The sequence below is a fragment of the Cynocephalus volans genome, chromosome 10 (assembly GCF_027409185.1).
Source record: "Cynocephalus volans isolate mCynVol1 chromosome 10, mCynVol1.pri, whole genome shotgun sequence".
In the NCBI taxonomy this organism is placed as follows: domain Eukaryota; kingdom Metazoa; phylum Chordata; class Mammalia; order Dermoptera; family Cynocephalidae; genus Cynocephalus; species Cynocephalus volans.
Window position 1 is genome coordinate 73,342,818 of NC_084469.1, and position 27,917 is coordinate 73,370,734.

Below are 27,917 nucleotides of genomic sequence, written 5' to 3' on the forward strand. Positions count from 1 at the left end.
CCAGTGGATTTCATCTGTGTGTCTCACTTCAGATGTATCCCAAATTGAATTCCTCTTTTTCTTTCTTGCCTTTCAAACTTCCCCTTCCTCAGTTGTTTTTGTTAGGAGTAACTGGAACCCAGGTGCTCAGTCTGAAAATGTGAGTATTTAACTCCTTCCTTTCCTTCACTTCCCTTCCTTATTCACATAGAGTCCTTGCAGTTTCTTCTTGAGTGCATTCATTTTTCTTTCCCTCTGATATTCTTAATTTTCTTGTGACTTACTGTTTCCTTTCTCAGTATTTCACGTTGCCAGGAGTAACTTCTCAGAATGTTCACGTGATCATGTTTTCTGTTATTAGGCAAAGTAGGTCTGATAACCCCAAGATAATAAACAATCCCAAGATATCATTGTCTTAACAGAGTAGAAATGTATTTCTTCTTCAAATAACTTTCTTTGAGGATGTTAATTAGGCTGCCTTCTGTGCAGCAGTTCAGGAACCCAGACTCCTTTAATCTTGTGGTGCCACTATGTAGGTTTTGGGAATCTTCTCCACTCATCCAGCAGATGGTTAAAGAACCAGAGGCTCCTGAGTAGGTTTTATGGGCCAGGTCTGGAAGTGGTACGTATCGTCTTTGGTGTGTGTTTCATTGGCGAGAAATGTAGTCTAGCTCTTTAGCCAGGAATAGGAAATGAGCACCTAAGCACCAAATCTGTTTCCATACTCTACTCCCTAAAACACACCCTATTCCCTAAAACATACCCAAACCAACCAAAATAGCTTCCAGGATTGTCTTTGTGATAAAATCCAAATTCTGAAATGGATTCGGCATGTACTAGAAAGGAAATCTACGATTTGGATCCCAGCCCCCTCCAGAAGACATTTCATCTCCACAGCTAGCTGGGTGAGTATATTGGGGGTCTTTAAGTCTACCTCCAGATTGAGTAATTTGCTAAAACTCACAGGGCCCAGCATATAGTTATACTCAGGGCTGTGATTTATTTCAGCAGGATACAAAAGAAAATCAGTAAAGGGAAAAGATTCATGGGGTGAAGCCTGGAGGAAACTTAGGCTCATTTTCCCAAGGAGTCCTCTCCCAGTGGAGTCGCAAAGGGCACACTTAGTTCTTTTTTTTTTTAAAGCTTTTATTTTTTTTGTCTTTTTCGTGACTGGTACTCAGCCAGTGAGTGCACTGGCCATTCCTATATAGGATCCGAACCCGGGGGCGCCACACTCTCCCGAGTGTGCCACGGGCTCGGCCCGCACACTTAGTTCTTTAAGCAAGGAATTGTGACAGTACATGTGTGTGATATGTTGCCTAGAAGGGAAGCTTTTGTTAGAGACTTGGTGCTTGAGGTTGTTATTGGGGGGCTGGTCATGTATTCATTCTCTGCTTATCACATACCAAAATTCCAGGTTCCCAGAGAGAAAGCTGGTGTTTATCATAAACCATATTTGTACAGTTTAGGCACAATAATAGGCACTCTTATTATTTTTGGGAATGGTGGGAACTCCTGAAATACAGTTTTTCAGATACCAGTCAAGGGCCAACCTTGCAAGCCTTTCTAAGGACAGCAGTCTCAAGCCATCTGTGTTAATTCTTTTCTATGCAATGAATAAGGTGAATGACATCTATATATTGGGATTTTTGCATAGAGAATCTTGGAATATGGAGAGTTTTACTGAGCTAATAGCTTTTGTTTTTGAAAGTTAATTTTCTACTTTGAAAAATAACTTCAGTTCTCTTCTCATCTCCTTTCATGTAACTTTTCATAGAGTTATTGTTTGCCTTGTAGATGTATATAAGGACCCAAAGAGCACTGTTCTTTAACTGGCTTTTTCCCCCAGTAGATAATTTCCAATCTTTTTAAGTCTCCTTTTTAATGATTACATAGTATAGTCGGCCCTCTGTATCCATGGGTTCCACCTTTGTGGAGTCAACCATCCACAGATTGAAAGCATATTTGGGGGAAAGAAATTCCACAAAGTTCCAAAAAGCAAAACTTGAATTTACTGCACACTGAGTGCTACATTGAATCTATGCAAATGAAGTGATATGTAGGTGTTTTATTAGTAGTATAAGTAATCTAGAGATGATTTAGAGTATATAGGAGGATGTGCCTAGGTTTTATACAAATACTATGTCATTTACTATAAGGGACTTGAGCATCCTTGAATTTTGGTTCCAGCGGGTCCTGAAACTAATCCCCATGGAAGACTATTCCATTTTATGATTTACTTAACCAGTGCCCTTTTGGTGGATATTTAGACTGTTTTCAGTTGATACTTTAAAAAAAAATGAACAGCTTTATTGAGGTATAATATGTGATAAATAGCACAGATTTAAAGTGATTTGATTTTTCGGTATATGTATACACCAGTAAAACCATCACTATAATCAAGATAAAGAGCATATCCATCACCCCACAAGTTTCTTCTTGCTTCTTTTAATTCTTCCCTCTTAACCCATGCCTTGGGCAATCATTGATCTGCTTTCTGTCCACCACTATATAGATGTTTTCCATTTCCAAAATTTTGTATAAGTGGAATCATGCTGTATATAATGTTTTGTGGTCTGACTTCTCTTTGCATAATTATTTTGAGATTCATCCATGTTATGTGTATCAGTTCATATGCTTTTAAAGAGTTGATCATTTCCTGGACCAAAAGGAATGAATTAAAGATGACCCCTGAGTATTCCATGCAGAGATAGGGAGGTTTAGGGACTTAAAACTTCCTCATCACTTTCCATAAGGTTGGAGATACTAATATCAGGAATTGGTATTGAACAATTATTTAGATTTGTATGAACTGATTTTTAAACTATAATACAAAGTTGTTTTTTAAAAAATTTTGTCTCTACTAGTGATTTGCCCAATTACTATCATGTCAAAATTCTACCTACTAACTGCATGTTAAACTATTTCTCCTCAATAAACTTGGCTATTAGTATCTTCCTCAAAGAATTATCAGGATTAAATAAACTAACATGTAAAGTACTTAGAACAATTCTGTTAAAATATTTATTATAATTGTATAACCACACTACTCCTAAAAGTATCCAGTCAATTTTCAGACTGCCCCAGTTGTCTCAAGAATATCTTTTATAACTTTTTGAATCAGGATCTAATTGAGGTCCACATTACACTTTGTTTTCTTTTTAGTTTTGTAATCTGTACCAGATTTCCACCTTCACCCCCACCCCACCCCTTTCTGTTGACCTTTTGAAGAGGTCAACAGGCCAGTGTGGTCTTGTAGAGTGATCCAATACTTGGATTGTTTCAGTTTCCTTATGTGTAGTTAAAGTTGTTCCTTTAAACCCCTGTATTTCCTGTAAATTGATAGTTAGGTGTAGAGGTATAGTTAGGTTTATATTAAACATTTTTGGCAGGAATACTTCAGAGCGATGTGTACTTCATATTTGCGGTACATCAATAGGCATATGTTGGATTGTCCTGCCATCAGTGATAAATTGATCACTTGGTTAAGGTAGTGACTGCCATTTCTTTTCTGTAAAGGGACAGTTCTCTCTTTGCAGTTAGTAGGTAATCTGATGGGTAATATGAGGGGTCTTCAAAAAGTTCATGGAAAGATTGATATTATCTTTCAGTTCTGTTTTTCCATAAACTTTTTGAAGTATCCTTGTGCTTTGGCACTCTGCAGATTTGACAGCAACCTTTCACTAGAGATTTTTAAAGCCATGTTGATTCTTGCCTGAATTAGTTTTTATACAGGACTTAAGTGTTATAAAACGGTCATTTAATTTTTGTTTCATACTTCATATGTTTATTAGCACCTTTCTATAAAATGTACATCACTTTTTTTTTTTTAGAGTGTAATCATGGATTCAGAATTCTTATTCTTGTATTACAGTCATCATCAAGTTTTTTCACACTGATTTATTTAGGAAGCTGCTTTTACCCTAGTGTTTTATTGAAATTACAGATTGAATAACACACAATCATTTAATCTTCTATTTATGTCAGAATGTTAACTGTGTTTAGAACTGTTTTTTCATCTGCACATATATGAAGAACTTAGAATGTGTAGAAAGAAATTTGGGGCTGCAAATAATAGACTTCATCACAGGCATGTATTCAAATGACGTGCTTATAATAAGTTTAGAATTTGGACTACACCAAGTAGCAGTAATAACCATATTATTCCCACATTTTTGCCCCTTCTTCAAGTATTTCTATTTTTGTGTGTGTGTGGCTGGCCAGTACAGTGATTAAACCCTGGACCCTTGATTTTATCAGCACTATGCTCTAACCAACTGAGCTAACTGGCCAGCCCTAAAGTGAAAGGTTTTTTTGGGTTGGTGGGTGCTGGCTGGTAAGGGGATTCAAACCCTTGACCTTCGTATTATAAACACCACCCTCCACCTCCTCAAGCATTTGTAAGTGATGCTGCATTTGGGGCATATTGTAGAAACATTAATAATACGTCTCTTTTTTGATGCTCAACCCCAGATTAATGAGAATTCCTTTAATTGGCTCTTGTTTTCTTTTGACACCTACCTGAGATTTTGAGTGTTTCTTTTTGTCACAGGATGACTCAGACTCAACTTGTGTTTTCCTTTTTCCAAACCCCTGGAATTAATCATTTCTTCAAGGAACCTTGGTTCTTTTTAGTAGTCACATGCCATATAATGACATTTTGGTTGATGATGGACTGCATATACAGCAGTGGTCCCACAAGATTATAATGGAGCTGAAAGATTCCTGTCACCTAGTGATGCATTACTTAAATGTTGGTGGTGATGCTGGTGCAAACAGACCTACTGCGCTGCCAGTTGGGTAAAAGTACAGCACATACAATTATGGACAGCGTGCACAGTTACATACAGCATGTAATACTTTTCTTTTTTGTAGCTGACCCATAAGGGGAGACGAACCCTTGACCTTGGTGTTACCAGCACCATGGTCTCCCAAGTGAGTTAACAGGCCAGTCCCTAGCATGTAATACTTGATAATAAATGACTGTGTTACTGGTTTATGTGTTTACTATACTATTTATCATTATTTTAGAGCATGTTCCTTCTACATTTTTAAAAAGTGTATTGTAAAAAGAAAAAAACCAAAAAAATAGTTTACTATAAAACATAAACTCTGTTTTGCTGGCAGCAGCTCATATATCTCATGTCTCTTGATTGCATCATTTTCTCTAGGGCTTGATTTAATCTTGTGCTTTGTTCATCATGGCCCCTAAGTACAAAATCCACTGCTAAAGTTGCCAGCAAGAGGTCATGTCAAGTGATTGATCTGGAAACCAAAGTGATTAAGGACCACAAAAATGGAAAAATCAGTGTTGATTATTGTTCACGAGTCAGGCATGTCCCTTCTACTATAGCTTTGATCTTGAAGAAAAAGAACAAAGTGATGGAAGCTGTGAAAGGATCTGCTTCATTGAAGGCAACAGGACTAACAAAAATTTAACAAAAAGCCTATATCAGTTATGGAGAAACTTTTAATGACTTGGATTGAAGACTAGACACAGAAGCGTATCCTTCTCAGTACCACAACAGTCATGGCCAAAGCAAAAAGTTTGTGATGTTGAAAGAAAAATCTGGACCTGACTGCAATGTCAAATTTACTGCTATCTCTGTAATGAATAACAATTGTTATTCATTACATACTGTGAAAGTGAGTGGTGAGTCTGTGAGTGCTGATGTTAAGTCAGCTGAAGAATTTTTGGAAACTCTAGATAAACTGATTATGTAGGAAAATTAGTTGCCAGAGCAAATCATCAGTACAGATTAAACCTCCCTATTTTGGAACTGATGCTTGAAAGGACTTTTTTTTTAATAAAGAGGCCAAGTCAGTGCCTTGTTTCAAGGCTTTTAGGTACAGAATAACCATCTTGCTTGGGGCAATGTTGCAGGCTACAAATTGAAACCCTTTTTGATCTGGCACATTGAGAATTCTAGGACCTTCAAGTGTGTCAGTAAGTGTGTTTAACACACTGCCAGTATACTGCAGGACCAGTAAGTCACAGATGGCCCAGCTCTTATTCCATAATGTCCTCTTGAATTGCAGTGCCAATGAAATGGAGAAGTACTGTTTGGAGAATAACAGACCTTTTAATTGCTTATTGTTGATAATGTTCCCACAGATTCTCCTTTGATGTTCTTCATTCCAATATTGCAGTGGTGTTTCTCCTTCCAGACACCACCTCTTTGATCCAACCAGTGGATCAAGGAATTATATCAGCTTTTAAGGCCTACCACCTGAGGAGGACCTTTGCCCAAGCTATTGCTGCAACTGAGGAAGACACTGACAAGACACTAAATAGTATTGGAAGGATTACAGCCTCTGTGACTGCATCAAGAACCTGGCTTGGGGTGTTGTCACCAAGGAGGGTATGAATGGCATCTGAAAGATACTCAGGATGTTTGTCCATGACTTCAGAGGATTTGCCAAGGATGAGGAGATTGCAAAAATCAACAAGGCTATGGTTGAGATGGCAGAGAACTTTAACCTGGATGTGGATGAGGAGCTCCTAGATAGAGGTGGTTCCCGAGGAACTGATTAATGAGGAATTGTTGGAACTGAAAGAGGAATGTATAGCTGAAAAAGATGCAAAAGAAAAAAACTACAAGAGAAAAAAAAGAACCCCCAAGAAAATTAACAGTGAGGGGTGTGTCAGAAGCTTTGCCAATATCAACAAGCTCCTTTAAAAGTTAGAAAGCACGGACCTCAACATGAAAGGTTTTCATTAATAGAGAGGAATGTTCATGGTGCATTATCTGTTTACAAGCAAATCTATGATGAAAAAAGGAACCAAGCAAACCACCATGGACGTATTTATGAAAAGATTGATGACACCCCCTCAAGAAGAGCCTTGGGCACGTCCTTCAGGAGGTATTTCAGAAGGCATTGTTAGCATAGGAGATGGTAGCTCCATGCCTGTTATGGCCCCAAAGGCTTTCTAGTGGGACAGGATGTGGAGATGAAGGACAGTGATATTGATGATCCTGACCCTGTCTTGGCCTAAGGCTAATGTGTGTGTGGTGTATATCTTAGGGTTTTTTTTTCTTTTTTTTAATACATGTTTTAAAATTTTTTTCCTAAACTATTTTTGATTATACATGTTTATGGGGTACAGAGTTGACTGTCAGTATTTGTGTACAGTATATGATGAACAGATCGATATTATTAGCATGTTCATCATTACAAATTGTAATTTCTTTTTGTGTTCTTTACCCAATTACTCCCTAACCCCTCTCCCCTTCACCCTTTCCCACCTCTAGTAACTGTATAGGTCTATTCTCTCCTTCTGAAAGTTTAGTATTTTATTGTGATATTTCTTCCTTTCCTCCTTTCCTTTCCTCCCTCCATCCGTCTTCTGAGTGAGGACATACAGTAATTTTCTTTCTGTGCTTGGCTTATTTCACTTAACATGGTTTCATCCATGCTCATCCATGTTGCTGCAAATGGCAGAATTTCATTCTTTTTCATGGCTGAGTAGTATTCTATTGTGTATATATACCACAGTTTCCTTATCCAGTCATCCATTGATGGACATTTGGGTTGGTTCCATATCTTGGCTATTGTAAATAGAGCTGTGATGAACGTGGGAGTACAGGTATTCCTTTGACATGACGATTTCCATTCCTTTGGGATATATGCACAAGTGGGACTGGTGGATTGTATGGTAGTTCTAATGTGTGTGTTTGTGTCTTAGGTTTTTTTCAAAAATTGTTTAAAGAGTAAAATAAAAAGTTGTAAAAATTGAAAAAGCTTATAGAATAAGGATATAAAGAAAATATTTTTGTACAGCTGTATGATGTGTTTTAAGCTAAGTATTATTACAAAAGAGTCAGTTTAAAAAAAATTTTAAGTTTTATAAAGTAAAGTTTCAGTAAGCTAAGGCTAATTTATATTACTTACTTACTTTATTATTATTGTATTTTGGAGGGACAGTTGGCTGGTACAAGGATTGAACCCTGGACCTTGGTGTTATCAGCACCATGCTCTAACCAGCTAAGCTAACCTGTCAGCCCAGGTTAATTTATTATGGAAGAAATAGAAAATTTAAAAAATAAATTTAGTGTAGCCTAAATGTATAGTGTTAATTAAGTCTGCATTGGTGTACAGTAATGGCCTTCACTTACACTCACCACTCACTCACTGACTTACCCAGAGCAAGTTCAGTTCCTGAAAGCTTCCTTTATTGTAAGTTCCCTATACATGAGTACTGTTTTTTGTCTTTTATACGATATTTTTACTATACCTTTTCAATGTTTAGATACTCAAATACCATTGTGTTACAGTTGCCTACGGTATTCAGTACAGCAACATGCGTACAGATTTGTAGCCTAGATGCAATAGACTATACCATATAGCCTGGGTATGTGTAAGTAGGCTATACTATCTATGTTTGTGTGAGTATACTCTATTATACTTGCACAACAACGAAATCACTTAATGTTTGCATTTCTTAGAATGTATTCCCATCCTTAAGTGATGTATTACTGTATCTAGAAACCACGATCCAGGAGCTAGATGAGCTCATTGCTTTTGAGGTGTCATTGTTTTTAGGGCATTTCATTGTACTCAGGAAATGAATTTTTTAAAAATGAGTGTATGTTTGTTTTAGTCCATTCAGGCTGCAATGACAAAATATCATAAACTAGGTGGCTTGTCAACAATAAATGTTTATCTTTCAAAGAGCAAGGTTCTGGCAGAGTGTCTGGTGAGGGCCTTCTTCTTCATGGAATGGGCAAAGGAGCTCTCTTGGCTTCTTTTATAAGGGCACTTAATCCCATTAGCAGAGCTTTCATGACCTAATCACCTAATAACATCACCTTGGGGGTTAGGATATCTACATATGAAATTTGGGGGGACACAAACAGACCACAGCAATGTTGATATTTCCATTTCAAATATATTTCAGTTTTTTAAATAAAGCTTTTATGTTTATTACAAATGTATAAGCTGAAAATCTAGATTCCTATTTTATTTTTATTTGCTTTAATATATATTTAATATATACGTATTTGCTTTATCCAATAGTATATAAAAATAAGTTAAAAAATTACAGTAAAGTGACTGGCCAGTTAGCTCAATTGGTTAGAGTGCATCCTTGTAACACCGAGGCCTGGCTCCCCATACTGGCCAGCTGCACAAAAAAAAAAAATTTTTTTTTTTTTACAGTAAAGTTTGTTACTAATAGTAAACCTACGGAGTCAAATTTCTTTGAGTTCTTGTTTGTCCTTTGAAGTCCCACTAAGGACATACAGGGAACTTTGTTCAAAAGTTATTTGATATATTTGTTTTTACTGTGTTTTACATTACCATTTAAATACCCAGGTTCGTTTGTGTTTGATTTTAGCTTATTTTTCTTATTTAATTTAAACATTTTTAGAAATGTAAAATATTTACATGGCTCAGAAGTCAAAACCATATAAAAGATATATAGTCAGTGAATTTTGTTCTGATTTCTGTCTCTTCTACCCCTTTCTCATCCACTTCCTTAACCATTTTCATTAATTTGTGGTTTATCCATTTTGAGTATTTTTGCAAAAAAGCAACTATGTGTACATGTCAATGTATATGTGTGCATGTATGCAAACAGAAGGTAGCATATATACAAACAAATGCTTAAACAAAATGTAGAATACCATACACTGTCCAGGATGTTTATTCACCAGTCATTCTGCTTGTGGCCATTCCTTTGCTATGACAAATATTGCTGCAGTGAATAGTAGTGTGTATATGTTATTTTATACTTTTGGAGGTGTGTAGATTTCTAGGATTCCTTTTTTAATGGAACTTTAAGGGAAAGCACCTTTGTAACTACTATTAATGAAGATCTTGTTTTCTCTGCACATACTCATCTAAGCACAGATGCATTTATGGGTCTTTGTGGGGTTTTTTTGTTTTTGTTTTTTTAACAGAAATGGGATCATGCTGTTCAGAGTTCTGCAGTTTTTCACTTAATGTCATGGTATTCTATGTTAATACTTAGCAGATAAACTAAACCTCAGGTGCTTGGTATTCCTTAGATTAGAAGTACAAGAAACAATTTGTAGTACTGTGTAGTGTTCTCCAGTTAAAATGTGGATATCAGTTAATTAGCTTTTTTTTCACTCTGAAGCATGTAATAGATGTTTATGGCAAAACTACATTTTAAGTGACTATATTGCTTTCTAATGTTTTGTTTCTAATGTTTTATTATTAGGAAAAAATACTGAGAATGCCCATGTACAATCTTTGTTGCACACAATTGCTGTTTTCCTTTTTATTATCACAGCCATATCTTTGGTAGATTTTTTTATGTCACTGTTCAGGTAACAGTTGACTTGTGGTATATTGCTGTCATGTGTCAGTACCCTTTCACTTGTACTGTACGTCATTGTTAAATTGAGAAGTGCTGGAAAAAGACTTGTGGAGTAACTGGAGGATTTAGCATCTTTGTTGCAGGGTTGCAGCTGTTACTTTGTAATTCTAGTGGAGTGATGACAAATCCTCAGGTTTTGGAAGGATGTGTATGTTTTTAATGATGAAGATAGGGAGTTCTGTTGAAGTGGTAGCCGTTTTTGGAGTGTTCTGTAAGGCTTTGACCTTGATATGAATTTAATTATTGAAATATTTGAGTCCCTGGTATTTATAGAGATCAGTAGTAACACTTAATAGAAATAGAACCATCCTGGATAACAAATTCCTTATAGTTAATGAATATCTTGGATTCTCAAATTATAGTGATCTAATAGTTAAACATTTTAGTGAACTTGTTGGAAAGGTACTTTATAGCTTTGCGTTATAGTATTTAAAATAAACATGGCCTATAAATAGACATTGTAACCCAAAGTATTGTGAGGCTAGAAGTTAATTAGAAGGGTTTTACCAGCTTGATAGTGTATGCTGCTGAGGTTGTCAAATTAAAAAATCATCTGTTACTTTGAATCATGTGATTGCTGTATCTTACTAAGAAAATTTTAGTGGGTTTTCATGCTTTTTTGCAGAGTGAAAATATAGGCCATAAAATCTTAAGGTTTAAATCAGCTCTTATTCATTGAAGAAATATTTAGTGAGCTCTTGGTATGGGGCCATGTAGTACTTTAAATAAATTGGTGAACAACAATTACAATCAACACCCTCAGGGAACTTACATCCTAATATGAGGAGACAGGCAAATGTAAGTATGTTACACATTACGTTAGGTGATGGTGAGGTGAAAAAAAGAATGGGGTAGAGGGGAGTGAAGGTTTCGGTTTTGCGTAGGGTAGTCAGGGTGGTTTTCACTAAGGTGACGTTTGAGTATAGACTTGAAGGAGAGGTAGTTAGCCTTATTGGTATCTGGAGGAAGAGCATTCCAGGCTGATCAGTTGGTTCAGAGGCCTTAAGGTGGAGCGTCCTTGAGAAGCCACAAGGAGGTCATTGTAGCTAGAGAGAACTGAATAAGGAGGGTAAGAATAGAAGAGGAAGCCAGAAGAGGACCAGTGGTGAGATCCCGTAAAGCTGTGTTTGTTTGTAGGTCATTCTAAGGGCTCATGCTTCCACTCTGAGTCAGTGAAGGTTTTTGAGCACAGGGTGACATATCTTGAGTTTTTATATTTGAGAAGTATTTTTCCTTGGCTGCTTTGTTAAGAATAGACTATAGGGAGCAAAGGCAGAAGCAGGAAGACCAGTTAGAAGGCTAGTGTAGTAGTACAGGTAGGAGATGATGGTCCTCAGATTATCACAGTTTCGAAGGTGGTGAGAACTGGTTGGATTCTGGTTGTATTTTATAGATAAAACCAAAAAGATTTCCTGACAGATTGATTATGGGGAGTGGGAAGATTCCAAGATTCTGGCCTAAGTAACTTTAAGGATGAAGTTAGTATCAACTGAGATGGGGAAATCTTTGCGTGGTGTAACATCATGTAGGAGGGAACATCAGGAACTTTTTTTGAACATGCTGTGTTTGCGGTATCAAGTAGGAAATTATATGTAATACAAATCTGGAGGCATGAGAGAGGTTTGGACTGGAGATAGAACTTTGAGATGGTATGGATGGTTGAAGCTCTAAGGCTGAAATAGATCACCAAGAAAGTGAATATAGAGAAGAAAAGTAGTCCAAGGACTCCAATACCGTGAGGCCAAAAGCCAGTAAGGGAGACTGAGGAGTGGAGACCTGTGAAATGGCATCCAAGAAACAAAGTAAAAAAATGTGTATCTATCATCTTGGAGGGAGTGATCAGTTTTGTCAAAGCTGATGGTTAGGGTGATAACATGTCCTGGTTTATCCTTGTCTTGGTATAAATTGTTAATGGTGCCCCTTCATTGTAGAGCTGTCCTAGTTTAGTTAATAAATTATATGGTCACTATACTGATATATCTAATAAGAGTTGAGAATCGGTCATTAATACATTAAGTTGTTCATATAATAAAGATTGCCTTGTTGTAACTTATTACACTGGTATTTTTTGTCTTTAGCAGTCTTTAGATGTTAACATGGAAAAGATGTGGCCTTGCCATGGGACTCTTCTCAGAAGAGATAATATAGTTGAAGTACGAAAATCTCACTTGTATTTGAAGAATTCAGAGTTTTGATGACTGTGTTGTAGCATAGGTAAAATAATAATTAAAATAGACTTATAACATCTGTTTCATTGTAAAGCAGTTCTGTTGTTTTTTCTGTGTTAGCCTTTTTGGCATAAATTCTCAATAAGGAGAAACAGTATGTCTCACAAACTTTGATCTATCATGAAATGTATTTAATAAGAACTGGCCATTTGGTATGTAATTAATAGGTAGTAATTATTAGATGTGTGTAATATTTTATAACAGTACTATTTATGTAAAACAATATGCTTTCAATATTTTGGCTAATTTGCAGAAAGAATTCAAAACACTGGGATTTATATTTGGTGCTCAAAATGGGCATTTAAGATTTAAATAAAGGGATTCTGTTTTTTACCTTGTTAGCTGCAATATTTTAATGATACTGTTTATCAGCGGTCAACTTAGCCAAGGACTTTCTGGAGTGTAGTTCTTGCTTTGAACTTGGCAGATTGGCAGAGTATAGAGTGGTTTCTTGGACTTTTTTTTTTTCTTCTTCTTCTTCTTCTAAACAGCTTATGTAAGCTGCTAGGTTTAGCTCAGATATAGAAATTCCTTGAAGCAACCAGTGGGATGCATATATATGTAGCTTCATTCATTTTTCCTCTTGGTTCTTTGGCTGATATTTTACCAATATCTCTGTCTTATCCTAAACAATACTAGTCTTCTGGGGATTTCTGCCTGCCTTTGTAAACTTGTTTAAGAAATAAAGGTGGAAAATGAAGTGTATAACTGTGGGTGAACAAGTTTAAAAGCTAAAGAAGGTGAAAAGGAAAAGCTTCTCCACTTATTTAGAGGTATCCTTTATTAAATTCTTATTTATTCAACCCAAAAAATTCTATGCTACCCCCCCTTAATGGGCATCTTCCCTGCACAGTTTTACTGTATTCGTTTTAACAACTGGCTTGTTTGGATGTACTGTAATATTTAAGCAGTTACTTTTTACTGCTTTTTTTTTTTTTCCCCCCTTGCTGCTATGATAAGTAATACTTCATTGAAAATCTGTTTTAATTTCCTTTGGGTTCTTGAGGCAGTATATATGGAGGAATACTCTTAATAGTGGAATTAATTACAAATTCTAGGGTAGTGCAATAAATACTTTTTACAGTATTGCCAATTTGAATTTCAAAAAAGGTTGTACCAGTTTATACTGCTGTTAACAGTCTAGTAAGTCTTGTTTGCCCATACCCTGGTCATCGTGGGGTGTTCTCAAATTTAGATTTTCACTATCTGATACATAAAATATGTTATCACCATTAACATGAAGGAAACTACTTGCTGTAAGAATTTATAGCAGGCAGGTTTAGTTACAGCTGATGGAAATAAGCATGATTTATCTTTAATTTCTCATGTTGTTACTGTAGAATGAACAGAAAACATCTTGGCATATTCCCAAGCCTCTCAACTCTTTTTTTTCGGTGGATGTGGAGGGATAGCATTGGTAGAACCTTTGCTTTGTATAAATAAGATAATGTAGTCTTCCTACATTGTTAAAAAACTGTTGAAGGTTTAATTACCCTTACCAAGGGACTTTATACTCTTTATGAATTTGCTACTCCTTATGTAGAGAGTTCTGATTGCAATGAAATTATGAGTGGATGCGAGAACATGAAGCTGTGGATAGTCTCAGGTCCTTGCATTTGAAGATTTTTGTGTTTCAGGTGAATTCTTAAGAAAAAATGTGGGTTCTTTGTATGTTTGTCTTTTTTATACAGAATAGTTCCCCTGACTCAGCAGGTGGTTGGAGTTAAACTGATAAGCATCCTGTCATTTTAGCTGTACTGCTCCTTTGGGCTTCCCTTTCAACAATGCAGGAAGGAATTTGGCTTCTGGAGTCCTTACTTGCCTTTAAACCAGCCATTCAGATACCTAAAATATACATCCTAAGGTACAACATTAAGACCAAACTATCTGATTTTGAAACAGTAACATAAGGAGTACAGTGAATAAATGGGGTGTTGTAAAGAGGTTATAGATAGCTTGGAAAGAGAGACTGAAAATGTGAGGCTAGTGTTCCTTTCCACAAACTCTAATTTTATTTTATTTATTTTTTGCTGGTTGGCCAGTACAGGGATCTGAATCCTTGACCTTGGTGTCATGACAACACACTTTAACCAACTGAGCTAACCAGCCAGCCCTCCACAAACCCTAATTTTAATTAAGTGCATTCCTGCTGTTTCCAAAGATATAGTAGAACTTATTTTGAAATTGGTAAAATAGAAATCTCAGGTATTTTGTCTTGCGGAAATATGAGGGCACTTCAGAAAAGTTCATGGAAAGATTTATATTTCTTTTAATTTTTCTACAAACTTTTTGAAGTACTCTTGTAAAACTTTCTTGGGGGGTATTTTCTTTTTATACTTTCCATATTTTCAAACCTGGCATCTTTTGTCAATAGTGATTGAGACATCTTAATTTTTCCTTTAAAATCCTTAGTAACATTTTGGGTACTAGAGAGATGAAGGCTATTTAGCCCCCCTTTCTAATTTAAAATTTTGTATATATATATATTTTTTTACAGGTGCCATGTTTCAGAACAGAATAAGACCTCTGGTAAAGAAGAACTGAAGATATTATACAGACAACAGATATAGCCTAATTACAAAGAAAGCATTAACCTGCCTCTGAGGTGACTAAAGGGGAATAATGGTGATTTTGCGCCGGGCTCGGCCGCCTGCTTCCGCCCCAACCAGCAATGAATCTTGACTCGCTCTCGCTGGCCTTGTCTCAAATCAGCTACCTGGTGGACAATTTAACCAAGAAAAACTACCGAGCCAGCCAGCAGGAAATACAGCATGTAAGTATAAACTAGTCAGAAAACAAGTACTGTTAAAGGAATGAGTATGCAGTGGAAAGAAAGCTAGAAATTTATGTGGGTATGTTGCGTGAAAGGCATCTAACTTTTTCCCCTTATTTCAAGGGATTTCTCTTCAGCATACTATATAAAAGAGTTCTGATCCCTTTTTTATTCTCATTTTTTTAAAGGGATTTTCACAGCTTTTTTTTTTTTTTTTTTTTTTTTTTTGCTGGTGGCTGGCCATTACAGGGATTTGAACCCTTGCCCCTGGTGTTACCAGTTACCAACACTGTGCTCTAACAAACTGATCTAACTGGCGGCTTTTTTTTTCCCCTTCATCGTTTTCACAGCCTTTTTTTTTTTTTTTTTTTTAAATAGAAATTATGAAATGCTATCTGACTTGTTTTGGTCTACTTCCATTTTTTCTTTTTCACATTTAAAAAAATTGAGACATAATTCACAAACCATAAAACCTTTTTAAAATGCATAATTTAGTAGTTTTTAGTAAATTCACAAAGTTGTGCAACCATCACGACTATCTTAATTCCAGAACATTTTCATTACCCTATAAAGAAAGACCTGTGTTTATTAGCAGTCACTCTCCTTTTCCCATTCCCTCCAGCCCTTGGCGGCAACTACTCTGTTTTTTGCTTCTATGGGTTTGCCTATTTCTTATAAATGGAATTATACCATATGTGGCCTTTTGTGTCTGCTTTCTCTTTTAATGTAACATTTTTAAGGTTTATCCATATAGTAGCATTTATCAGTACTTCATTCTTTTTATGGCTGAATAATATTCCATCTCATGGATATTTCATTTTGTTTATCCATTCATCAGGGGATGGGTATTTAGGTTTGTTTCCAGTTTTGGCTGTTGTGAATAATGCTGTCAACATTTGTTTACAAGGTTTTGTGTGGATGTTTGTTTTCAGTTCTCTTGTATACCTAAGAATGAACTTGTTGGGTCATATGGTACTTCAAAAGAATTGCTGGACTGGTTTTCAGAGCACTGCATCATTTTTCATTTCTTGGAGCAGTGCATGAGGGTTCTGATTTCTCCTCATTCTTGCTAACATGTTATTACCTGTCTTTTTAGTGATCCTTGTGGGTGTGAAATGGTATCTCATTTGTGATTTTGATTTACAGCTAATGATGCTGAGCTTTATTTCATGTGCTTATTTGTGTGTCTTTGGAGCAATACCTATTCAAATCCTTTGGCCCTCAGTATTTTAAAATTACACTTCTCAAGTGTAGTAGGTTTGACTAATACTCAGTTGGTTAGAGTGCAGCTTTGTAACACCAAGGTCAAGGGTTTGGATCCCCATACCAGGTAGCCACCAAAATAAGTAAATAAAATGTTAATTCTCTTCTGTACAATATAAATTGTAGTTAGGGCTGGCTGGTTAGCTCAGTTAGTGTAGTGTTGTACACTTGCCTCAAAAAATACACACACACACACACAAAATAAATAAATAAATTGTAGTTAGCACATAAGGTAACTAACTTGTAAATGAAATAAGAGTCTATTTGAGCTAAATCTAAGAGTTGAGAGGGTTTGTATGGGAATGTTCATTATTTTCTTTCTTTTAGGGTATATGAGTGGGGGGGATTGTGGTTATATTTAATTTTATTTTTAAAATAAATAATACAGAAACTTGATTACCCTAGCTACCCATTTCTTATCCACAGGCAACCGATGTTAAGTTGTTTTTTAACTGTCCTTCCAAAGATGTTATTTGCATATAGAAAATTAGAGAAGTATTTTCCATCTTTTTTTTTTTTAATGTGAAAGGGGGCATGTGATATAAACTGTTCTGTTTCTTGATTTAATCTGTTTGCTTTTTGTTTACCAGTATATCTTAGAAATTGTTTCTTATCCATACATGAAGAGCTTCTCCATTCTTTTTTTTTTTTTTTTCCTTCTTCCTACATTTTCATGTCAGAAATCAGAATGCTTAAAGTTGCTATCAGTTTGATTGGAGTTTCCAATCTTTGGGTTTGCTTTCACCAGTCACCAGAGGGCACTATTAACCTGATTAGTATCTGCCTCAGGTTTTGGACCACACTGTGCACTTTGAAGTCACTAAGGCAAATTCCAGATTGCTAAATCACTGGCTTCACATGTCCAAATGTATCAAATGAAGTCAATGGCTCGCTTTTAATTAGTTTAACTTTTAAGCTTTTTAAAGGTATAATCAACCAGGTAAGGGTGATAGGGAATATTTCCCAACATTTCTTTTGTAAACTCAAATTTTAGGTACTTCTTAGAAATAAAATAGGTGCTTCACTGTTTTCCCAAGTTGCAAAAATTCTTTCTCTATCTTTTCTCCCTGTATTTCTCTATTCAGCCTTGGCTGCCACAATCAGACAGAAGTGTGAGGACTTTTTTATTGCATCTATAGCAGAAACCTTAGCAGCAGACAGCTCCATTCTTTTAAGGCTGCATAATACATTCTGTGGTTAAATAATAATTTACCTAACTATTGATGTTAAATTTTTTTTGAGGGGGAGCTATTAACAATGCTGTATGTTCATGCTGGTTTATCTGTAGGATAGATTTCTAGAGAATTCAAGCTTGGGCAGCTCTTCTGCTCTACCCTCTAATGGAGAATCTTAACTCTTAGAATTATCTAGTCCTTTATAAGTTTTTTTTCTTAGAGGCTGGTGGGTACAGGGATCAAACCCTAGCCCTTGGTGTTATCACACCTAGACAATTCACATAGTATTGTTTCTGTGGTAAATTTCAGTGTGAAATTTTCTTTTCACAAGAGTATATGTTTATGGAGTTTATTAGATTTGATGCTGCTTTAATGAATTATAATTCTTAAGTTCATTGTTCTAATATGTTCATTGGTCTTCTTACTACAGAACAAAATCCAAGCTTCTTATTCCAAGTTTCAGAGCACTTTAACTACAGTTCTAAATGCTGTTTCTGGAATTCTCATCTTTCAAGAACCAAATTCAATACCACCTATCCAGTAAAAACTTACCCTTTTTTCCTTCATTTGGATTAATTCCTTAGGATAAATTCTGAAAGTTGTGTTGGTTAGACTTTGACCTAACAATTTCTTGCAACTGTTTATTTAAGCTTCTGCAGATGAATTTTAATAAAATGAACATATATCTATTATAACCAAGCAGATCAACAAAAATGATAGTAGTATCTTAGAAGCTTCCCTTTAAGTTACTGAACATATTATCTGTAACCCAGCAGTTCCACTTCTGGGGATATATACTGAACAGAAATGCATACACATGTTCATCAAAAGACATGTATTTGGGGGGAGGGGGATTTAGGGAGAAATTGGTAAAGGGCCACAAAAAATATTTACATTGTGTGATGATAAACAAACAAACAAAACTCCAGTTCATCTCTATCCCCTGAAATCCAGACTGGAACATCAAATTGTCTACCAAAAAAAAAAATAAAGACATGTATTTTAATAGCCCCAAACTGGAAACAACCTAAACACCCATCAACAAAGGTATACTTTGAACCAGTGAGACTAATACATGGAACAACATGGGTAGATCCTACAGTGTTGAATGAAAAATGTTAAGCTTTCTGTGAGTTCAGTCATTGTATGTGTAAAGTCAGTTCTGCCATCTTCGTAGCAACTGCTGAGGCATTTACAGTGTTCTAGGCGTTCTTTTTAATCTAAGTTAATATTCTCACTGCAGTCTTACAGGGTAGGTAGTATGGTCTCATTTCACATTGAGGTACAAATTTGTTAAGTATTTTGCCTATTGGTATTCTGTTTGAAAATGCAGGTGTGATATTTGAATCCACAACATCCCTATGTTTTGAACCCCTTTATATTTGTTCATAAAAGACAAGGAAGTTGAAGAAAATTAGACTCTGAATCAGAAGATCTTCTAGCCCGAAGTTTGGCTGCCCCTCACAGCCCCTACTCTGAAACATCTTTCACTGTGATGTCAGAGTGACTTTTCTAAAATGTATAGCTGATAGTCTCTCTGCTGTTTTAAAATCTTTCATGTGTCTCTCTACCATTCAGTTTAAAGCTCAGACTCCTAAGCTTGCCCTCTGTTGTGGTTTATGTTCTTTGGAGGTAGATATGAGACATTTTGGAATGCAGGGTACTTATGAAAGTTTCAACACCTGTGGTGGTAGGTGCTGGTGGGTTGGGGGGACACAGAATTGTGCAGGAGAACTGTGGTGGAAGCCCAGCAAAACCTTGGCCAATCCATGGGGAGTTCTGGATTATATATCAAAGTTGTTCCACAGTGAGAAATGGCCAGGCCTTTACATCTCTGTTATTGGATGAGGACTACCCCAGAAGGGGTGTGCCCTTGGGGAGTATGACTCTACAGCTGAGACAGACTCTGGAGGAGCTGACTGCTGGGGCAACTAGAACTTCTTTGAAGAAGGGAATCTGCCTGATTTGGTTGACTTAAAAGTGTATTGCAGTTGGTTTAATCATCTTTCCTACCCCCAAGTCCTCGAGGTGTGGGATTATTTCTTTAGTTATATCTTCTGTGCCTGACATTTTAGTAAATGTTCAAATAAAATGAATGAAAGAAGGAATACATTCTTTAGTCATTAATTTTGAAGGTAAAATGTTAAAATGCTAGGTTTCACTTGATAGCTGAAGTTTCATGGTATCTACAGATTTTTTTTAGACAAGTAAATTTTGTGTCTTCTGTAGTACCTTTGCAGACAGCCACCATCTCTTCTGTCACTTTTATAAAGATTAGGAATTTAGAACTGGGTTGGCAGCAAGGTTCTAGTTTTTGGCACTATCTCTCCTGTGGTGACAGGCAAGAAAGCATATTGCAAATCCTTGGGTGCTTAGTATGTTTTATGAGACTGACTTGCTGCCTACTGTGTTAAGGAAGTAGATTTAATATATAATAGTGCCATTCTTTGTTGTGGCTTAGTTTGATCAGACTTCGTAGCTTATCTGAGATTCTGTTCCTTTTATTATTTCTCCAAGTGACAGACTGGAAGAAGGAACATCTATTGAACTTATTAGATACATGGGTTCACTAAACATGTGAGCTAGCTAGTATAATTACCATTTTATAGGTGAGAAAAAAACAGGGTCAGAATTTTTTTGAGGGGGGCTGTCAACAAACTAAAATTTTTATTTTACTTTATTATAAATAATATATATTTTAAAATTTATTATTTTTTTTACATTCTAAGATATACTTGCAGAGCAGTTGAGGGGAGGAGGGGGCAATGGCAAGGCGAAGGGGGAGGGGAATAGGGTGGAAGGAGGGGGGGCTTGGTCAAGGCCCATGGCAACCACCTCATTCCAACAGTGGCGAGAGGGTCAGAATTTAATGTCCCATCAACCAGGGTTTTAAAACATTCTTTAAAGATCAACACCTATAATTGTTCTTTCCCTTAAAAATGTTGGTTGCCATTATAAAATAAATTATTTAAATAAAACTTAGAAAAAATTATAATCAACTCTAGTTTTTCTACTCAGTTTCTTAACATTTGAGTCTCTTTTTTTTGTTTTCCTATTAAAAATAGTCAATCTATAAAAACATCACTTTAAGAGCGGTCTGTGGCTCACTTGGGTGAGTGTGGTGCTGATAACACCAAGGCCACAGGTTCGGATCCCATATAGGGATGGCTGGTTAGCTCATTTGGGAGAGAATGGTGCTGACGACACCAAGTCAAGGGTTAAGATTCCCTTAACGGTCATCTTTTAAAAATAAATAATAAATAAAAACATCATTTTATATCCTGTTCTTGTAATGATTTAGTCTCTCTAAATATAATTTTTAAAAATTTAAAGATAATCTCAAGCATACACAAAAGTAGAGTAGTATAATGAACTCCATGTATCTATCATCTAGCTTCATTTTAAGGCACAGCCAAAACTGTTTTACCTAACTCATTCCCTTCAATTATTTTAAAGGAAGTCTCAGACATAATTTCATCTGTTCATATGTTAATATAAACCCAACCTCAATTCCATTATCATGTCTTTTTTTAAAACAAAAAGCAATAATTCCTAAACATCATATATCCAGTTAACATTCATCTTCCCTGTCTTTTCCTCATGTAAAAAAATGTTTAAGTTGGTTTGAATCAGGATTCAAGTAAATCTGTTGCACTGGCTCTTATTTTCTTTTAAAATCTATAGTTTTTCCTCTTTTTTTTTTCCTTGGCCGTTATTTTGTTGAAGAAATCACATTGTTTGTTTTGTGGTCATACACAGTCTGATTTTCGCTGACTACATCCCCAGGGCGATTTTAACTTGTTCTCCTGTCTCTTGTATTTTCTGTGAATTGGTAGTTAAATTTAGAAGTTTAGTCAGATTAAGGTTGTTTTCCTCTCTTAAGACAGTTTTCTAGGTGGTAGTATGTACTTCATCAGGAGGTTTGTAATGTCTGGTTGTCTCTATTTTTGTGATTTTAGCAGGCTTTGTTCATTGACTAGATGAATTAATTTTTTAGGTATTGCAAAATGTTATTATCCTAATTGTTATTCTTTATTAGCTGAAATAGTTCTGTAAATGGAAATTTGCCCTTGCCAAACTATACGGTTACCCGAGGTAATGTTTGTATAGGAAAGGCAAGATAAATGCTTGATGTTCTCTTTCTATTGGCCAATTTTCAAAATAACTTGTTTCTCTAGCATCTTCCAAATGTGACCAGTGAGATTTTAAAAGTATTTGATGTGGGCCGAGCCCGTGGCGCACTCGGTAGAGTGCTGCGCTGGGAGCGTGGCGACGCTCCTGCCGCGGGTTCAGATCCTATATAGGAATGACCAGTGCACTCACTGGCTGAGTGCCGGTCACGAAAAAATGACCCAAAAAAAAAAAAAAAAAAAAAAGTATTTGACGTGCTTGAATTCATTGAAAGTATTACTCTTTTTTTAGAATTTAATTTTATTTTTTAATTTATTTTTATTAAAGCATACTTGATTATGCATATTTTGGGGGTACAGCATTGACTACCATCACCTGTGTACAACATGTGTTGATCAAATCAATATTAGTATGTTCATTATTACAAATTGTAATTATTCTTTATGCCCTTTGCCCAATCTCCCTCCCCCCCACCACCTCTAGTAACCACAGATTTGTTCTCTCATTCTGAAAGATTAACATATTATTGTGGTCTTTTCTTTCCTTCTTTTCTTCCTTCCTCCCTCCCTTTCTTCCACCTCTCTTCCTCCCACTCATGAGTGAGGACATGCAGTATTTCTCTTTTCTGTGTCTGGCTTATTTCACTTAACATAATTTTCTCCAAGCTTATCTGTGTGGCTGCAAATAGCAGAATTTCATTCTTTTTTTTATGGCTGAGTAGTAGTCCATTGTTTATATATACCACAATTTCCTTATCCAGTCATCTGTTGATGGACATTTAGGTTGGTTACATATTTTGACTATTGTAAATAGAGCTGCGATGAACATGGGAGTGCAGGTATCCCTTCAACATGGTGATTTCCATTCCTTTGGGTATATACCCAGAAGTGGGATTGCTGGATCTTATGGTAGTTCTGACTGTAGTTATCTGAGAAAACTTCATATTGTTTTCTACAATGGCTGTACTATTTTACAGACCCACCAACAGTGTTGAAAGGTTCCCCTTTCTCCATGTCAATGCCAGCATTTGTTATTCTGTCTTTTTAATACTGGCCAGTCTAATTGGAATGAGATGATAGCTCAGTGTGGTTTTTATTTGCATTTCTCTGATGATTAGTGATTTTGAGCATTTTTTCACCTACTTGTTGGCCATTTATATGTCTTCCTTTGAAAAATGTCTATCTCCTTTGCCCATTTTTTCATTGGATTATTTGATTTTTTTACTGTGAAGTTGTTTGAATTCCTTTCATGTTCTGAATCCCTTGTCAGATGTATAGTTGTGAATATTTTGTCACATTCCACAGGTTGTCTTTGTGCTCTGTTGATTGTTTCCTTTGCTGTGAAGAAGCTTTTTAGTTTGATATAATCCCATTTATTTTTTCTTTGGCTGCTTGTGCTTTTGGGGTCTCATTCATAAAGTCTTTGCCCAGTCCTACTTCCTGAAGTGTTTCTCCTATGTTTTCTTTTAGTAATTTTATAGTTTTGGGTCTATACTTAAGTCTTTAATCCATTTTGAGTTGGTTTTGGTATATGGTGAGAGGTACAGGTCTAGTTTCATTCTTCTGCATACAGATGTCCGATTTTCCCGGCACCATTTATTGAAGAGGCAGTCTTTCCCCCAATGTATGTTATTGTTGCCTTAGTCAAAGATCAGTTGGCTGTAAGTATGTGGGTTGATTTCTGGGTTCTGGGTTCTGTTCCATTGGCCCAAGTGTCTGTTTTTATTCCAGTACTATGTTGTTTTGGTTACTATAGCTTTGTAGTATAATTTGATGTCAGGTAGTGTTATGCCTCCGGCTTTATTTTTTTTGCTCAGGATTGCTTTGGCTGTTCAGGGTCTTTTGTTGTTCCATATGAATGTTAGGATTGGTTTTTTTTATATCTGTGAAGAATGTCATCAGTATTTCGATGAGGACTGCATTGAATCTGTAGATTGCTTTGGGTAGTATGGACATTTTCACAATGTTAATTCTTCCCATCCAAGAGCATGGAATGTCTCTCCACTTTTTTGTGTCCTCAATTTCTTACAGCAGTTATTTGTAGTTTTTGTGGTAGAGCTCTGCCTCCTTGGTTAAACCGATTCCTAGATATTGTACTTTTTTGGTGACTATTGTAAATGGGCTTGCTTTCTTGACTTCTTTTTCTGCTAGTTCATTATTGGAGTATAAAAACACTACTGATTTTGCATATTGATTTTTTTTATCTTGCAACTTTACTGAAATCGTTTATCAACTGTGAGAGTTTTTTTTGTAGGGTCTTCAGGTTTTTCTATATATAGGATCATGTCATCTGCAAACAGGGACAGTTTGACTTTTTTTTTTTTCTTTTTAAAAAAAATTACTTAATTTTATTTTTCATTCAAAGATGTTGTGGAGCAGTGGGAGGAGGGGAGGGGAGGTGGGTAAGGGGATGGAGGTGTGGGTGGAGGGGTGGGGCTGGCCCACAGCCTACTCCTTTGCTGTGACTTTGTCTTTTCCATCTGGATGCCCTTTATTTCTTTCTCTTGCCTGATTGCTGTGGCTAGTACTTCCAATAGTATGTTGTTTTGTTTTTTTTTTTAAAAAGATGACCGGTAAGGGGATCTCAACCCTTGGCTTGGTGTTGTCAGCACGACGCTCAGCCAGTGAGCTAACCGGCCATCCCTATATAGGATCCGAACCCGTGGCCTTGGTGTTATCAGCACCACACTCTCCCGAGTGAGCCACGGGCCGGCCCCCAATAGTATGTTAAATAGGAGTAGTAAGAATGGGCATCCTTGTCTTGTTCCTGTTCTTAAAAAGCTTTTTTTTCTGAAAGCTTTTTCCCCATTCAGGATAATACTGGTAGTGGGTTTGTCGTATATGGCTTGTATTGTGTTGAGATACTTTCCTTCTGTACCTGATTTGCTGAGGGCTTTTATCATGAAGGGATGTTGAATTAGGTCAGATGTTTTTTCTATCATAGGTTTTTTTGTTCTTGATTTCGTTGATGTGGTGTATTACATTTACAGATTTGCATTTGTTGAACCATCTTTGCATCCCTGGGATGAATGCCACTTGATCATGGGGTATAATTTTTTTGATGTGTTGCCGTATTCTCATTGCTAATATTTTGTTGACAATTTTTGCATCTATGTTCATCAGGGATATTTGCCTGTAGTTTTGTTTTTTTTTGTTGTATCTTTGCTCTGGTTTTGGTAGCAGGGTGATGCTGGCCTCATAGAATGAGTTTGGGAGAGTGGCCTCTGTTTCAATTTTTTGGAATAGTTTGAAGAGAATTGGTATTAATTCCTCTTTAAAGTTTTGATAGAATTCAGCAGTAAAGCCATCAGTCCTGGGGTTTTCTTTGTTGGGAGACTGCTGATTACTGCTTCAGTCTCACTTCTTGTTATTGGTCTGTTCAGGTTTTCTGTTTCTTGGTAGTTTGTATGTGTCCAGAAATTTATCCATTTCCTCCAGGTTTTCATATTTGTTGGCATATAGTTGGCATATAGTCTCTAATGATTTTTTTTGTATTTCTGTGGTATTTGGTTGTAATGTCTCCTTTCTCATTTATGGTTTTTGGAAGTTATTATTTATTGATGTTTATCCTGTCTTAATCTTTGACCAGTGGAAGCTTATTCTTATTGGCTCCTGAGATCTTTTTACTTTATCCTTATTTGTAGTCTTTGATATCATTCTAGAAAACATGGAAACTAAGATATTCCAGACTCTGCTTGTACTTTCCTTGATTCAGATGTAGAATTAGCAGTTTCTTTTTTTGGAGGGTTGGGGGTAGCTGGCTGGTACAGGGATCAAACCCTGGTCCTTGGTGTTATCAGCACCGCTCTCTAAACAACTGAGATAACTGGCCAGCCTGAAATTAGCTGTTTCTTTAAAATGCTGTGGTTCTCTTTTGTGAAAATGTTATTACCTCTTGTGTTTGCCATTATTAGGCCTTTCTGTGGACAGATCTAAAGAGAAAGTACACCATAAGTTTATACTGATATTTCCAATTTAGTTTAAGGACCGTGGAGTTTTTACTTAATTTGTGACCTAAAATCTGTCTCTTCATTCCCATGCAGAAAATCCCAGTTTTCAGTGACAAAAAACATAGTTATTTTCTCTATTCCACACTATACACTCAGGAATCTGAGACTAATAATCCTAACAGTACTAACAGCAGTATGATTATGAAAGATAGTTTACCTTTTTGTGGGGGAGGGGGGTGAGGGTGTTCCTTAAGTTATATCTCACTAGGGGGATGTACAATCAAATTACTCTTTTGGTCATTTATAATAGTAGTTCTCTGACGTAGTTATACTACCAACTGGATATTGAGTTGGGTTTCAGTATTTAGGGGATACTTTTAATAATTTAATTTTGTTTAAAAAGTATGTGAAATATTTGTTTATAAAGTCAAATCTGTAAGATAACTTTTATTGAAATAGTTTAGTCGTCTTTAGTACTTACTACCTGTTCTTTTACTGCATTGTCTATTCCTGAAACAGTTTAAAAAAAAATTTTTTTTTATTTTGGAAAAATGTTTTAATCCTTTTATTATTTTTGACAAACGGCCCCAGAGATAGAGGACCAGGGGAAGGGAGAGGAGAAGCAGCAAGGCGCCAGCCCCACAACCCCTCCCCACACATCCCTTTCCCTTGATTTCATTAAATTTCTTACTTAGCTGTAGGTAATTGTGAAAAGATTTGTTTCATTTAGAACTTGGTTGCTGTTACTTGGGTTCTTACATGCTTGAGAATATCTTCCTCATTTTTATTTGAAGTCCACTTGTCACTAGATATGAAGTTCTTGGGTCAAGTTTATTTTTCCCTAGTTTTGTAAATATTATTCCACTTTATTCTTTAGCAATATTAAATACCAAAAGCCACTATCTCCCCGTTTCTCTCCCCTCGTCATTCACTGTAGGTGACTTACTCTTCCTGCCTACACTGTTCCTGACCTCAGTATCTCTTTGGATTTTCTATTAGAGTTCATTAACTTTATGTATATGCTATAATATTGGTTGTTCTGCATGAGATTTTCTTGTGATATGATATGCTTTCAGTCTTGCAGTTCACATAATTATTTCAGAGATATTTTTATTGTTTTCTTTGAATATTTTTCATTTCTTCTTGTGGATGGAGGTATATTGATTATTAATGCATGTATATTAGAACACCTTTTTTTCATGTCTTTCAACCATTTTCATATGTGTTCTAGATATGAGGGATATTCTTGAGCCTTTCTTTATTTTATATGATTTTTGTTCTGTTTTTGTTGCTGCTCTTATGTGGTTTTTTATAAGATTTTTTTCCTTCTATGTCTTTTCCCAAGCACTGCAAGAGAGCTTTCATTTCCTTCTGTTATCTTGTCTTTGAACCAGTGTTTTACCTTTTTAAGAACTTTTCCCATTTAAAAAAAAAAACCCAAAACAATAGTTTCTATAATTTCTTTGGGAGTATGGAGTACTGTTTGTCTGAATTCTTCTGTTTAGTTTGATAAGTCCTTTGAAATGCATGTTCTTCACCTGTCTTATTTCTTTGTGCTGTTTATTTTACACCTTCTCCAGATGGGTTCCATGCTGATTCTTTGGATTTTTGTTTACCTTTGAATTGGCCCAATTATCTATTCACATATGAGGGCACTTCAAAAAGTTCATGGAAAAATAGAATTAACAGATAAAATGAATCTTTCCTTGGACTTTTTCAAGTATCCTCATATAAACAATTTTGGGCATGCTTGAGGGTACTTTAAAAAGATAATGGAAAGATTCGTAGTCTTTTAATTCTATTTTTCCATGAACCTTTTTTTTTTTTTTTAAGATTACTGGTAAGGGGATCTTAACCCTTTACTTGGTGTAGTCAGCACCACGCTCTCCCAAGTGAGCTAACTGGCCATCCCTATATAGGGATCCAAACGTGTGGCCTTGGTGTTATCAGCACCACACGCTTCCAAGTGAGCCACCAGCCGGCCCCTATTTTTCCATGAACTTTTTGATCTATCCTCGTAAGTTGGGGTAGGGTTGTCTGACATCTGTTTTTAGATTTGGTAATGGTTGCTGCC

The 27,917-nt window shown here is 36.0% G+C and overlaps 1 protein-coding gene across 8 annotated transcripts in view; it reads left to right on the top strand.

The window, feature by feature from the left end:
• Nucleotides 1–27,917, top strand: part of CNOT1 (CCR4-NOT transcription complex subunit 1) — a 99,759-nt gene that overhangs the window by 9,003 nt on the left and 62,839 nt on the right. For all 8 annotated transcript variants that reach the window (XM_063112214.1, XM_063112206.1, XM_063112208.1 and 5 more), the window contains exon 2: nt 15,050–15,325. In XM_063112214.1, coding sequence (XP_062968284.1) covers nt 15,224–15,325 — 102 coding nt within the window. In that variant the 5' untranslated portion in view covers nt 15,050–15,223. The remainder of the gene's footprint in view (nt 1–15,049; nt 15,326–27,917) is intronic.